The 14,994-nt window shown below is 42.2% G+C and overlaps 1 protein-coding gene across 2 annotated transcripts in view; it reads right to left on the reverse strand.

Moving 5' to 3' along the window:
* Window positions 1-14,994, reverse strand: part of CYFIP1 (cytoplasmic FMR1 interacting protein 1) — a 91,505-nt gene that overhangs the window by 50,100 nt on the left and 26,411 nt on the right. For both annotated transcript variants that reach the window (XM_039220246.1, XM_039220245.1), the window contains exons 16-21: window positions 13,749-13,905; window positions 12,424-12,520; window positions 10,235-10,311; window positions 10,028-10,136; window positions 8,796-8,915; window positions 6,206-6,405 (exon numbers count right to left, since the gene is read on the reverse strand). In XM_039220246.1, coding sequence (XP_039076177.1) covers window positions 6,206-6,405; window positions 8,796-8,915; window positions 10,028-10,136; window positions 10,235-10,311; window positions 12,424-12,520; window positions 13,749-13,905 — 760 coding nt within the window. The remainder of the gene's footprint in view (window positions 1-6,205; window positions 6,406-8,795; window positions 8,916-10,027; window positions 10,137-10,234; window positions 10,312-12,423; window positions 12,521-13,748; window positions 13,906-14,994) is intronic.

Raw genomic sequence — 14,994 nt, forward strand, 5'->3', positions numbered from 1 at the left:
TTAGGGTGGCATAGGTAAACACCTTAGGGCTAGTACTAAGGCAGGCCCTTCTAGCAATTCTACTGAATGCGTAGGTATTCAATAAGGCTTTCCCATTCTTGCTGGCAGGGCCTCAGATGGCTCCTAGCTCTGTGTTGGCTCTGGGAATTATTAAGCTTACAGCCCCCAAAAAGTTGTTCTTTGCCTATCCTTGTGAAGATCCACCCAATGCACACACAGTTTAATATTCAAGCAAAGACTAAAGGGCCCCTAAGTTAGGTCTCAGTAGCTATTTCTCTATGTAGCTCTCTCTTCCCCCATACTGCAAATTCCAACTGTCTCAGCTTCCTCTGTTTCCAATCTGTCTCTTCCACCAAATATAACTTCCAAGGTGCACTTGGGATATACCCCTCCACAGTGAAGCCTAGAAAGTGCTTCTAGGCAGAAAGCCAGGGAAGTCATAGGACTCTCCTCCTTTGTTTCCTTTCCCTTAGGGTAACAAGCAATGTCTGAAAACAGTGGTTTCATAAATTTTTCACTTGTTTAAGGCAAAAGATAAATCCAAACCCTATTACTTCATTATCCCAAATAACTTTTAAACACTGTATTTTGACTATATACACACACATATATAGTCATATATATATATATTGAGTATATATATGCTCAATGTAAAGACAAAAAAATGGAATTCCAGTTAGTAGGCTTGTATTTCATAGTGAAAACAATTAGTAATTTTCAACTTCATGCATTTTCTAGAATTAAGCAAGTGAGTAAATATACTAAGAATAATGAGGGGCACCTGGGTGGCTTAGTCGGTTAAGCATCTGACTTCAGCTCAGGTCATGATCTCACAGTTCATGGGTTCGAGCTCCACGTCGGGCTCTGTGCTGACAGCTCAGAGCCTAGAGCCTGCTTTGGATTCTGTGTCTCATTCTCTCTCTGCCCCTTGCCCACTTGTGCTCTGTCTCTCTGTCTCTCAAAAATAAATACATGCAAAAAAAACACAATTTATATACTAAGAATAACGAAACAGGATTCTCAGTGTAGAAAAGGGTTACAAAAATGAAAGAGAGGGAGAAAACGAGAATTAGAACCGCAGTGCTGAATTGGAATTGAAGAGATCAGTGTGAATTCAGGGTTAGATATATAGACAGCTACAGAGAAACAACCCCCAACCCCCACCACATAAACATTTTATGGGTTTGTGTCCTTTAAAAAGATAATTTGAGGTCCTAACTACCAGTACCTCAGAGTGTGATCTTATTTAGAAATAGGGCTACTGTAGATGTAATTAGTTAAGATAAAGTTATTCTGAAGCAGAGCAGGCCCTTGATCCAATAGGACTCATGTCCTTGTTGTCTAAGGAGGCAGAGACTGGAATGATAACAGCTGCATGCTAAGAAGGCCAAAAATTGCTGACCACCTACTTGAAGCTGGAGAGAGGCAAGAAAAGATTCTACCCAGAGTCTCAGAAGGACCACAGCCCTGCTGACACCTTGGTTTTGGATATCTAGCCTCCAGAACTGTGAGAAGAAAAATTTTTGTTATTTTAAGCCCCATGGTTTGTGGTAATTTGTTACTGGGGCTTAATACAGTACGTAGTCAGGTACTCCCTAGCTCTGAACATCAAAAGAATCTAGAACAATGACATTCCAGTAGCAATGAGCATACCTAACATCCAGACTGACTTTGTAAACATTAAGCTTAGTTGTAAAATATTCTCCACTGAAAGAAATCCTTGTAGAAATAACAAATTGCTAAGATACAGCAGGAGAAGTACAAGATGAACCTGGTACTTCTTGTGGTGCAGAAAGTAGGGCAGTGCTTCAAAACGATGCAGACAGCTATTAGGACACGAAAACCAGGTAGAAGGGGCTCCCACTGGTCAAAATGGGAGCCACAAAATGTGAGCCACAAAAATTAAATCATGTTAATAACAGATTACAATGCTGAGTTAGAAACCACAAATCTTTACTTACAATAAACAAATAAATACATGCTAACATATATAGCAGAAGGCCAACTAATATATATACATGGAATGATAACATTGTTCAACCATCATAATGATAACTGATTTGCATAAGAATCATCAACAGACGGTAAAACTAGTGGGCCAAATTTTAATGAAGAACAGTTGATTTATAAAATCTCAAATATTCCTCTATAAGTTACTTATAAATTCTAAACAGAAAAAATGATAACATGTCAGTGGAGACACCAGGCAGCCACCATCCTAACCAAAAGACAGAAGTTAACATCACCAGTAACAGACAAAGTAACACCCTTTGCTTCATGGTACATTGCATGGAGGACACACCCCTTCTTCTGTGGCCTTCCTCCCTCTGAGGTCTGACTCTGATCCTGATCATTGGCCTATTCCCAGAGCTATAGCATTTTCACACAATTATTAGCTGTAGGTTAAATTTAAGTCCCAGACCACCCTAAACCACTTCCTAGAGCCATCCGGCAAAATCACTAATAAAAAATAAGCAACCAATGAAATTCTGGTTTCTCATGAACAGTCCATAGGAAACCCTCAGGGATGGAATTAAAATATTGGGTGACACAATTTTGTCTATCTTCTCAGGATTCCAGTTCAGTTCTCCAGGAGCCTTGGTGGTCAGAACAGCCTCCTTACAACACAGGTTGGGCCCTTTCACAGCATCCATGGGCTTTGTGCTCACTCTGCAAACAAGGGTATTCACATCTCATGGGCCAATGGAACATATATGCCACAAGAGACAAAGGCACCCAATGTTGTCCCTTCTGCTGGCTGTCATTTACATCAGACATTGTGTTGTGTGGTCTCAGGAAGCTGAGGGCTGAGATGTGACCTGGCACCACTCCTCAGTTATATATTAGATGCCTCAATGTTCCTCACACAGACAGTTCCACTGGGGTCCTATAATCGACGCTTGCCTGGAGGTTTTCTACCCTTCAGAGCACCAAATTCCTGACCTGAGCTCTGTCAATTCTGTCTTTGACAATGAGATTCCTGCAGCCAGCAGGCCAGGCAGCCTTGGATCGGGGGATGTTCTTCATCATCAACCCCAAACAGGGCACCCACAAGGGCCTACCTTATTGGGTAGGGACTCAAATAGAATCTGATCTATTTCCCTAACTCCAGTCTTCCTCACCCAACTTCTGTTCATATGTCTAAAATGTCTTTCAGAAAACATAGCAATTCAACACAAGAGTTTATGGCAAATGCTGGCTTTTCATCATCATGTAATTCTGATTCTCCTCTGCAGTCCTTCTACACAGCTCACATCATTTATGAGGACCTGACCCATTGAACCATCACCAAAGAGACCAGGGCAGTGCAACAGGCATAAAGGAGGCATGGGGAATGCTCTAATTATTCCTTTTGCAAGATCTCTGAGAAACCCCTTAAATGGAGACTAACTGCTAGATAATTTTTAAAAAGCCTAGTTCACTCAGTTGGTTAAGTAACTGACTCTTGGTTTTGGCTCAGGTCATGATCTGAGTTTGTGAGTCTGAACCCCAGGTCAGGCTGGGCTCTGTGCTAACAGCATGGAGCCTGCTTATGATTCCGTCTCTTTCTCTCTCCCTCTACCCCTCCCCCACTTTCTCTCTCTCTTAATATAAATAAACATTTAAAAAATACAATATAAAATAATACCAAAAAAATCACAACTCCCTGTGTTGCCCTATTCCAACCTCATCATAACACCTTTTATCAGTCTAGTGATAGTGGGGTTCTGTTGCATGTCACCTTCAGAAACACCTGATAAGGCAAAAACTATTTAAGGAAAGGTAACAGAAATTAATCCCAAAGGTTCCAAATGGGTCAACCAAAACAGCCCACTGGTCCTGCAAACATCAGCCATGACACAAACAAATTTTCAGAAGCAGAAAAGCATTATTTATACTCTAATACAGAATGACCCTCCTTGTGATATATCATGTGGAGTACGAATGAGTATATAATGGTATGCCTAATAGTACTCATTTCTGCAAAGTAAAAAATACATATGTATATCTGACTGAATGGCATTTAAAAAAATGTTTACTGGGGCGCCTGGGTGGCTCAGTCGGTTGAGCGTCTGACTTCGGCTCAGGTCATAATCTCACGGTTCGTAGGTTTAAGCCCCTCATCGGGCTCTATGCTGACAGCTGGCTCAGAGCCCGGGGCCTATTTCAGATTCTGTATCTCCTTTTCTCTCTGACCCTCCCCTGCTCATGCTGTCTCTGTCTCTCTCTCAGAAATAAACATAAACAAATAAAAATAAATAAATAAAAATTTAAAAATGTTTATATATTTATTTAGAGAGAGAGAGAGAGAAAGAGAGTAGGGAAGGGGTAGAGATAGAGGGAGAGAGAGAATCATAAGCAGAATCCACACCCAGCACAGAGCTTGAATGTGGGGCTTAGTCTCATGACCATGAGATCATGATCTGAGCCCAAATCAAGAGTCAGATGCTTAACCAACTGAGCCACCGAACAGCCCCAACACATTTTTAAAAATGTTTATGTTTTTATTTTTGAGAGAGAAATTGAGAGCATAAGCAGGGGATGGGCAGACAGAGAGGGAGACACAGAATGCAAAGTAGGCTCCACACTCTAAGCTAATAGCTCAGATGCAGGACACAAACTCATGAACTGTGAGATCATGACCTGAGCCAAAGACAGATGCTTAACCAACTGAGCCACCCAGGCGCTCCCCTCAACACATTTTTTAATGAAAGCAGTCTCTAGGGATTTAAGTATTTCCCCCCTCACATATGTATACATGATTTCTAGCTTTTCTACAATTATGATACATTGTTTATGTAATAAAAATATTGTTTCAGTTCATTCATACTCTAACAATTTGAAAGATATCTGTTTCAGGAAACTGGGCACTTTATAAGAAGTTAAACAATGATGAGTAGTGTGTCAAGTCTGGTTCTGGTGTGTGCCCAGCCAGGCCTAGGAGCCCCCTAACCCGAGAAGACTGACTGGTGCTCCTCTCCCTGTAGCTCTGGAAGCCATGGCCATGCCCCCACTACTGCTGCCTGGCACCAGGTATCAGCCACCTGGGGCTGGTATGATGGCATAGCCCCATGTACCTTGGGACAAGCCTGTGTCCCTATAAGGAAATTCAACCTTGGGGTCCTGAATAAAAAATGGCAATAGCAGACATGATCAGACCACAGGAGGGCCTCCCTTCTGTCCTCAGTACTGGAGCTCAGCACCCCCTTGAGACATATAACTGGGCCTGCACATCAGTAACAATTCAGTTAATACATGGTGGGATGTTTAAATCTAGCAGAAAAGCCAAAGACAGTGATTTTTAAAAAGTGGTCATAATACACACACACACACACACACACACACACACACACACACACACACACACACATCTTTGGCACATGCTGACACAGAGCAGGAGCTGAGCTTAAAGCACAGAGAACAAACCTGGATAGGCGGCTGCCCAGTGCACAGAGGCCAAGGGAGAGTTGTCCAGGATTTGGGCCATATTGGAAGGCTAAGCCACTTATCAACAATGCCACCCACCTAACTGGGCACTTTTGATTGTTGAACATGGTAGTAAATGGTAGGTTCGTGAGAGTGTGGCTAACCAACTGATCTTCATCCACCCGGATATCTCAGAATGAGATATGAAAAGTGGAGGGTCAACTACTGTATTCCAACATCAGGTAGACTGACAACTGTGGAGGTGGTGTAGACCCTGCAGCTACTGTCCACATGCATCACAAGATCTCACTCTGACCTACAAACAAATACCCCAGTGCAGTCTCTACATGCAAAGCCATAAAACATGCCCGGGGATTGGCCTAGGGCTACACATGCAAAAAGAGGAGACTAGGAGGGCCTGAGTACCCTGGATATGAAAAATGATGGGGAACAGGAGAAGAGACAGCAACTTAGTAGACAATGTGGAAGCCCAGAGATCATACTGTTTAGGAACCTTTTGGGGGCACCTGGGTGGCTCAGTCGGTTAAATGTCCAACTTCGGCTCAGGTCATGATCTCATGGTTCGTGGGTCCGAGCCCTGCATCAGGCTCTGTGCTCACAGCTAGCTCAGAGCCTGGAGCCTGTTTCAGATTCTGTATCTCCCTCTCTCTTTGACCCTCCTCTGCTCATGCTGTCTCTCTCTCAGAAATAAATAAAACATTAAAAATTAAAAAAAAAAAAAAAAAAAGGAACCTTTTGGCAAGGGCATCCCAAAGTATCCATGAGGTTACATGCTTACCGGTTGGTAGAGCCATTATAGCAGTAGTTAGGAAGGAAGTCATAGTTGAGCTCCCAGAAGACATGGAGGGTGATTCTCCCGTAGGGTGCTGACACATTGTGGTTGGCCTCCCGGAACATGGCGTCAAAGCTGTCCAGTGTCAGGTACCTGCTTAGCAGCTTGTGGGTCATGCGGTTGATTTCCAAGAGGCCATCCAACTCCTATAGGACCACAAAGACAGGAGTGTGAGGACAGAATTGGGCCCAGCTCAGTGGCCTCCATTCCTTACATGGGCAGTGTCAAGGTTAGAGGGTGGGCTGGGTAGGAGAGAACAGGATACACAGGAGTGAGGCTGGTGAGCTAGGCCAAGAATACACAGTGTATGCTTCTTACACCTAAATTCATCATGTCCTCTCCACTGCCTTGGAAACACCACTCCTAATCCCCAAGGCAATCGTACTTTTTCCACTGAGGTTACTTCCACACTGCCCCTTCACTGGCTTCCAACCACCCCTAGGGCAGAGACCCCTGCCCTGCTGGCATACTGTGTCCTCAGGCATCGCCTGAGTCAGCCTCTCTAATGTGCACAGCTATGTAGCACAGTCAGCAAGTGCATTTACAGACGGCTTTCCAAACTTCTAGTTTGCTTATAAATATGCCTAGGTCTGTACTATCCACTGCAGTAGCCAATGGCCACATAATGGCAATGAGAACATGTCTGGTCCAAACTGAGGTACACTATACATGTGAGTTACACACCAGATTTAAAAAACCAAGTATGAAGACAAAGAATATAAGATATCTATGTCAGTCATCCTGGTTCTGTGGAAGAATATGAGGAGCGCTGCTCACCCTACGTGAAGATGCCTGAACCCAAGTTGCTGAAGCCCATTGCTCATTGAGGCCTCTCTTGTTCTAGCCAAAACGGCTTCTTTTTTTTTTTTTAATAGTTTATTTATTTTTGAGACAGAGAGAGACAGAGCATGAGTGGGGAGAGGCAGAAAGAGAGGGAAACACAGAATCTGAAAAGGGCTTCAGGCTCTGAGCTGTCAGCACAGAGCCTGATGCAGGGCTCGAACCCACAAACCGTGAGATCGGACCTGAGTCAAAGTCGGACACTTAACCGACTGAGCCACCCAGGCGGCCCTAGCCAAAACTGCTTCTTTAGGAATGAACAATCTTCCTTGAGTTCTTACATGTTCACTAACAATGTCTGCAGCCTTCATTCTTGGAAGATCTATTTGGTTTGGCACAAAATCCTTAATTCACACTTCCTTTCCTTGGCTTCTGGCATGAACAGCTGTGGACAAGGCTCTAAAGACATATTTTCTTTCTCTTATCACTCTGCTCAGATATACAGAGAATTTTTTCTTTTCCTTTATTTAAAAACATTTTTTTAATGTTTTATTTATTTCTGAGAGAGACAGAGAAAGACAGCGTGAGCAGGGGAGGGTCAGAGAGAGAGGGAGATACAGAATCTGAAACAGGCTCCAGGCTCTGAGCTAGCTGTCAGCACAGAGCCTGACGCGGGGCTTGAACCCACGAACCGCAAGATCACGATCTGAGCCAAAGCTGGACACTTAACCAACAGAGTCACCCAGGCGCCCCTTTTCTTTTCCTTTAAAATCTAATACTTCTACAGGGGCACCTGGGTAGCTCAGTTGGTTGAGCGTCTGACTTCAACTTAGGTCATAATCTTGGATCTCATGAGTTCGAGCTCCACATCCAGCTCTGGGCTCACAGCCTGGAGCCTGCATTGGATTCTGTGCCTCCCTCACTCTCTGCCTCTTCCCAGCTCACACACTCTCTCTCTCAAAACTAAATAAACATCAAAAAAAAAAAAAAAAAAAAACCCTAATACTTCTACTTCAATATTCCTTGGTATTGGTCACTTTGGGTCAGTTTTCCCAGGCACATGCCACTGGTCTTTAATATATATTTATAGCATTTACTAAATTTTATCAAGTTTCCTGGAAATACAATTTTCAGATCACACTGCTTTGGTTCTTCTCTTCAGAGACCCTTGCGATATGTACTATATGTTGGATCTTCATTGTTAATCTTCTATATAATCTTTCAAATCCTTTTTCTCTGTGTTCATTTCTTCTTGATTTTTAAAATTTTCCTTTTTTAAAAAAAATAATTTTATTTATTTAGAAAGAGAAAGAGAGAGAGAGAGAGAAGCTAGGGAAGGACAGAGAAAGAGAATCCCATGCAACCTTTGTGCTGTCAGCACAGAGCCCAACATGGCGCTCAAAGTCACGAACTGTGAGATCATGACCTGAGTTGAAACCAGGAGTCAAACGGTTAACTAACTGAGCCATCCAGGCGCTCCAAATTTTCCTTCTTTTATTCTCTTGCCATAGTTAGATGCAATTTATTCCAGGTTAGAATTACTTCTTCTTTAAAGTCATTTCAGGATTGCAACCAATAAGAACAGATACTAAGAAACAATATTAGGGATAGGCCAAGCTCGGGTAGTGCATACCTTTTGATTTCTATGCAAAACCGAACCTACTATTGGTTCAGTTTATCATAAGGACAAAATTAAAATTAGCTCCAATCTTTATGATCAGTTTCTGCTGAGCCTGACAAAGGGGAAAGCACTTACAACTATTGATGTCAGGTCTTCACTTTCAAATCGTCCAATGGCCAGTTCCAGAGACTTATACATGGCTGCTGAGACACGCTGAGTAATCAGGCGATTAAGGTCTATGGATCTGCCCAGGAGCTGGAAGATGGAGAGAGAAAAAAAGAATAAACAATAAAAAACAAATATATATATATATATATATATATATATATATATGTATATATGTATATGTGTATGTATATATACATATATATGTATATACACACACATTTATTATATATAAATGTATGTATATATGTATATCTATATATCCATACATCTATATAAAAATTAAATATATCTGCCCCAGAATCCAATTCCAAAAGATAAAACAAATAATATGCAAAATGTAAACATTTTAGAGCAAATTATACATATAGGTGTCATGATCAAATACTCTATCTACTTTCCTAGAGCTGAAATTCCTCCAAGTCAAAACCATAAAGGACTTTTGTAGCATCCTTTGCACTGAATTTACATTTAACATCATGGAGAGAAACTCCAAGTTTTACCAAACATCCTGAGAATCTGGGTCTGTCAGTTAGGACACCACTTACAATGGTGTTCAGGACCAACCCCCACCACAGAGCAGCCTGCACATGCCTAATCTTCACAGTATTACAAGAATGAATAAGAGAAAATTATTCCCTATTTCAGAGTCCTAAAAACATATGTGTGTCTCAATATCATTTCAATAACATAAACATACAGAAAAAATCATGGTAGAAAATGTCTCGAAATGTGAATGGTGATTATCTGTAGAACTATATGGAATTTTCCGTACAGTTTTCTGTATTTTACTAACTTTTCTGACATAAATATTGTTTTTAAGGAAAAAAAAGTAAGCACTGTGTTTTTTATTATTTGTGCTGTCTGAGAGAAAGCTCCTCTGTAACACTAAGTTGACAAGTGTTTCTCACCTTCATTCCTTCTAAGTTCTAAATTTTGGACTCTTAGAGAGGACCCAAGCTCTCTGGGGCCATGCCTTTCCCCAGAGCCAGAGCAGAGCAGGGTGCAGAGTGATGCAAATCTTCCTTTGTATTTCAGGGTACCCAAAAGAAACTGTCTTCAGAATACCAACACTTTATAAGGATATTTCCACAGTAACATAACATACTGACATTTATTAAAACCCAGTGACCGCTAATAAAAACACACTATTTCCAATGCTGGCTCCATGCCTCACCATGCCCAAGAGAGGTCTGGCTCACCTGCACGTGCCTCTGCTTAAGTAGTGTTTCATAGCGGTTAGATGGTGGGAGATGGATCGTTGCCCCCTGATTCTTGCATTCTGATCGTAAACGTTTATCAAGAAGCAAACTAGTAGAGAGGAAGAGAAGACATTTCTCATATGCTGTGAATTTCAATGGAAATGTCAAGTTACCCAAGATTTCATGCCCAGATCATAAACCACATACCTTCCTGCCATAACTTTATAATATGCAAATATCTGGTCTGCCAGCTTATAAACAAATTGGTCAAAGCACAGATTTACCTGAACAAAAAGAAAGCATATATTAGATTTTTATTTCCTAAAGATCACATAATACACCTTCAAGAAAAAAAATCTTTTGATCCAGCAAATTCTACTTCTGGGTATTTATCAAAAAAAAACCCTAAAAACACGAACTTAAATAGATATCTGCACTCCCATGATCTGCAGCATTATTTACAATTGCCAAGACATGGAAGCAACCTAAGTGTCCATTGATGGATGAACATATAAAGAAATTGTGGTGTGTGTGTGTGTGTATGTATGTATATATCTGTGTGTGTGTATATAATGGAATATTATTCAGCCATAAAAAAAGAAGGAAATCCTACTATTTGCAACTATATGGATGGACCCTAAGGGCATTATGTTAACTAAAATAAGTCAAACAAAGAAAGACATACAATACAAACTCACTTGCATGTGAAATCTTAAAAAAAAAAAAGGGGAGGGGTGCCTGGGTGGCTCAGTTGGTTAAGCTGACTCTTGTTTCAGCTCAGGTCATGATCTCATGGTTCATGGGATCAAGCCCCACACTGGGCTCTGCACTGACAGCACAAAGCCTTGCTTGGTATTCTCTCTCCTCTCTCTGCCCCTCCCCCATTCATACTCAATCACTCCCTCCCTCTTGTAAAAATAAATAAACTAAAAAAAAAAAAAAAAAATGAAGAAGAACCCACAAAGAACAGACTGGTGGTTTCCAGAGGTAGGGGTAGGGGTAGGGTTGGCAAAATGGGTGAAAGTGTTAAAAAGGTACAAACTTCCAGTTATAAAATGAGTTAAGTTCTAGGAATATAAAATTAAAAATCTTTTCTTAAGGCAACTAACAAAGGCAATTATTAGAAAACAGAGACAATAAACAACCTTAAATTTTTTTAAGATTATTTATTTTGAGAGAGAGGGCAAGCATGAGTGAATTGGGGAGGGGTAGAGAGAGAGGGGAGAGAGAGAATCCCAAACAGGCTCTGTACTGTCAACACAGAGCCTGACACAGGGCTCAGTTCCACAAATCTTGAATGAGATCATGACTTGAGCCGAAACCAAGAATCTGACGCACAATCAACTGAGCCACGCTGACTCCCCAGGAAATGAATTCATTGTCTAAGAACAGCAGATTAAAAATATTATGGTGTGGCCAGGAGTGACCACTACACAGCCACTGAAAATTATGTCAGAACCTTCCTTACTGATGGAGAAAAACGCTTCATGTCTCTTAAAGGTAAAGGAACATGAAAAAGTCTCTGTTCATCAAGTGTTCCCAGTGTTTGATGTGCATCGTATTTGGGTTCTGTGCTGCCACCAGGCTGTGTATATCAGGAACTACTGTGCGTGGTGGCCTCCCCTGGATCATGGCTGGCTGCTCTAAGCACTGAGGTTGATGAAGAGACATAGGATGGATAAACCCTTATGACTCCACCCCTAAAACTGTATCCTCACTTGCAAATAGGATTAGCCTCCATACCCAGAACTCCGATGTGCTCACAGGACACCATGTGCTCAAAAGGGAGCCACTGCAGGATCTGCAGGTGTCTGCTGTATGCCTACCCTACACGGCCCGGGATACTATGATATCTCCCTTAAGAAGCACTTTCTAGTTTGTGCAAGGAGGCAGAGAAGGAAATCCAGACGCGCAATGTAATTTGTTGAGCTTAAATTGTCTTATATCTTAAACCAGAAAATAAGATTTATCTCCTTAGCTGTGAGTACAAAGGTTTAATAGTTTCACTTGTAGCAATTTGTCCTCAAAAAATAATCAAACATAGCTAAAAAATTAGGTGCAAGGAAGTTCATCAAAGCATTACTTACAAAGTGCAAAACAAAGAAACTAAAATGAAAGAAATAAAATAAGGATTGGTTCAGTGCATCTACCGAGTAGATGCTTTACACTGTGTTCATAACAGAAGGCAGGTGAGGAAACAGGTGCTTATGACATGCTGCCAATCATCACATATGTAGATGCAGAGACAAAAGTACAGATAGAAGGGTTAGCTACAAAATGTTTATTTCAAAGTTCATTCTATTGTTTAAATCTCCAGTACTACAAAAAATATCTGCTTCCTGTAATACTCAGAGGAAAAGAAAATTAAAGTTTGTTAAAGGTGCCTGGGCCCTTACCTCTGCCTCAATTTCGTCGTAGAGAAACTGCTTGTTGAACCTGGTGAGGGCGTAGTGTGCGCTGTCATTGTACAGGTCCAGAGAGTAGAGGACGTACCTGTGGGGGGTGCGGGGTGAGTGGTCAGCCCAGCCTTCCACACAGGATCTCCTGGCTCTCATATTCCACACTCCAAGTGAAATTTAACATTCATTGTTGACCTCTCACATGAGGAAAAACAGTTTCTTACTTCAAACACCAACCAGGTTTTTGTCCAGGGCCTTAATGGACCAAGCCAGACAATCCCACAGAGGGGACCCACTTATGGCAGTCATGCCCAGGGCCCTCGGTGGGTCCACAAGGGCCTCCTGTAGCTGCTTCTTCTCATTTATAAAGTTTCTCACCACAGAATACAGTATTTTTTATAACCACAAAAACAAGTTATTTTCTTATTTCTAAGAATGAACTGTCTGACTTAACAAGAAAAACATAAAGATCCTGGGTCCTACAGCTGACCATGACCATGTGCAGCATAACTGAATGTTCCTCTCCCTCTGCCCCATGTCTGGACAGAAGGCAGCAGCCAGAGGTCTGCAGTAGTAACGGCTCTCTAAGGGTGCAAGGCTACTCCCACCTCATAGCAGGGAGGCTATGTGAGCAGTGGGGTCAAGCTCAACTCCAAAGATGCAACAAAGAGGCATGCCAAGGACTCTGCATTAGATCTCCATACTCCTCAGACCCTCTCCAGTGCTGTAGAACAGAGGTTATGGCCACTCCAGAGAAAGTGGAAGGCCATCCTCCTGACGACCATATAAGAACTGATGTGCATGGGCAAAGACAAGGTGCTATATACATTTGCTCTGTGTGTCAAAGAACCTGCTGGGTTAGTTTCCAATCTATTCACAAGACATCTCCCTTTTCTATTAGTTTACTTCATGGATCTCATATTTTCAAAATTTCTGATCCCCTCCCTTGGCCCTGAGTCCTGACCACAAAACAAAGCTATTCAATTAACACTTCCTCTCCCAAATTCTTCTGGCTCAGAGACTGTGCCACAGGAAAGGCCAGGCCACATCTCCTTTTGCTGACCTTAGTTGAGTCCCCAGGATCTTACTTGGACATGGTAGGACGAAGTAACTTCTGCTGTGTTCCAAGTTTAGTCTTTGGAGTCTAAAGCCAAGAAACTCATTACTTGCATTAATCTCTGAAGTATTACTCCAAGTATGACATCTTCAAATGAAGTGCTGAAAACAGTCCAGCCCCCTATTCCCTCTCCCAACTCCCAAATGCCACCAAGGACCCTGGTAACCACAAATAGCTAAAAAAGGCCCACAGGGCACTCACTCACTCCATCATGGATGCCTCCTTGGTCTCTAAGATATGGTCCGTCAGGATCCAGGGCATGGACATCTCAATGGGGAACTGGATCCTCCTGCCCATTGTTAGCTCCAGGAAGAACTCTCGGAACCACAACTGTGAAAGGTCACAGCACTGCTGCAGTGTTTCTTGAAGGATTCAAATGACATCATGTTAATCTTTTGCAAGTAGAAAAGACTCAGAAGGATAATCTCAGGTGTGGGGGTGGGCATGTGTGAGATGCTAACTCCTTCAATCTCAGCCGTGAGCCATGCGGGAGCAGATGTGAGCAGGGAGGGGTCACATGGCACCTCACACTAGGGATGAGCCACAATGTGGCTGCAAACGAAGCCACCCTAGACTGTGCACATTCCCACTCAGGAAAAGAGCAGAGTCAGCATCTGGCCCCTGCTGGTCCAGCATGGACACCACCACCTGCCAATGGGAACCTGTCAACCCTATGAGCCTCTTTAAGGACCTGAGAGGGGAAAAAATGTCCTTTTGAAAAGGAGAAATAGGGGGGCCTGGGTGGCTCAGTTGGTTAAGTATCTGACTTTGTCTCAGTTCATCTCATGGCTTGTGAGTCTGAGCCCCATGTTGGGCTCTGTGCTGACAGTTAGTTCAGAGCCTGGAGCCTACTTCAGATTCTGTGTCTCTGTCTCTCTATCCCTCCCCAACTCACACTCTGTCTTTCTCAGTCTCTGAAAAATGAACATTAAATGAATAAACAAACAAAAAATAAAAGGATAAATAAAAACTGTGTTACTTTATTTTAGGATAAAGACACAGCATTACATGCATATTCAGCACAAATCTATCTAATGCAAAACAGAAACAGTACTTTTTTTTTTTTTTTTTTTAATGTTTCCAAGGTGCCTGAGTGGCTTAGTTAGGCATCCGACTCTTGGTTTCAGCTTAGGTCATGATCTCAAGGTTCGTGAGTTTGGGTCCCACATCGGACTCTGCACTGACAGTGCAGAGCCTGTTTGGGATTCTCTTTCTCTCCCTCTCCCTGCCTCTCTCTCTCTCTCTCTTTCTCCCTCTCTCTGTCAAAATAAATAAATAAACTTAAAAAAAAAGTTTCCATCATTTGACAAGTGAAGAACAAAAGCCTTACTATTTACTCTAAACCCATAGCACTCCTAGCTGATATAGATGCTTCCTGCTCTGAGGAAGCTGCTGCAGCAGTGGAGTAAACATGGACTCCACACTGACAAAGGGTATCCACCCAACACCCT

This window comes from Hyaena hyaena, unplaced genomic scaffold (assembly GCF_003009895.1).
Source record: "Hyaena hyaena isolate Hyena2069 unplaced genomic scaffold, ASM300989v1 scaffold_892, whole genome shotgun sequence".
NCBI lineage: Eukaryota > Metazoa > Chordata > Mammalia > Carnivora > Hyaenidae > Hyaena > Hyaena hyaena.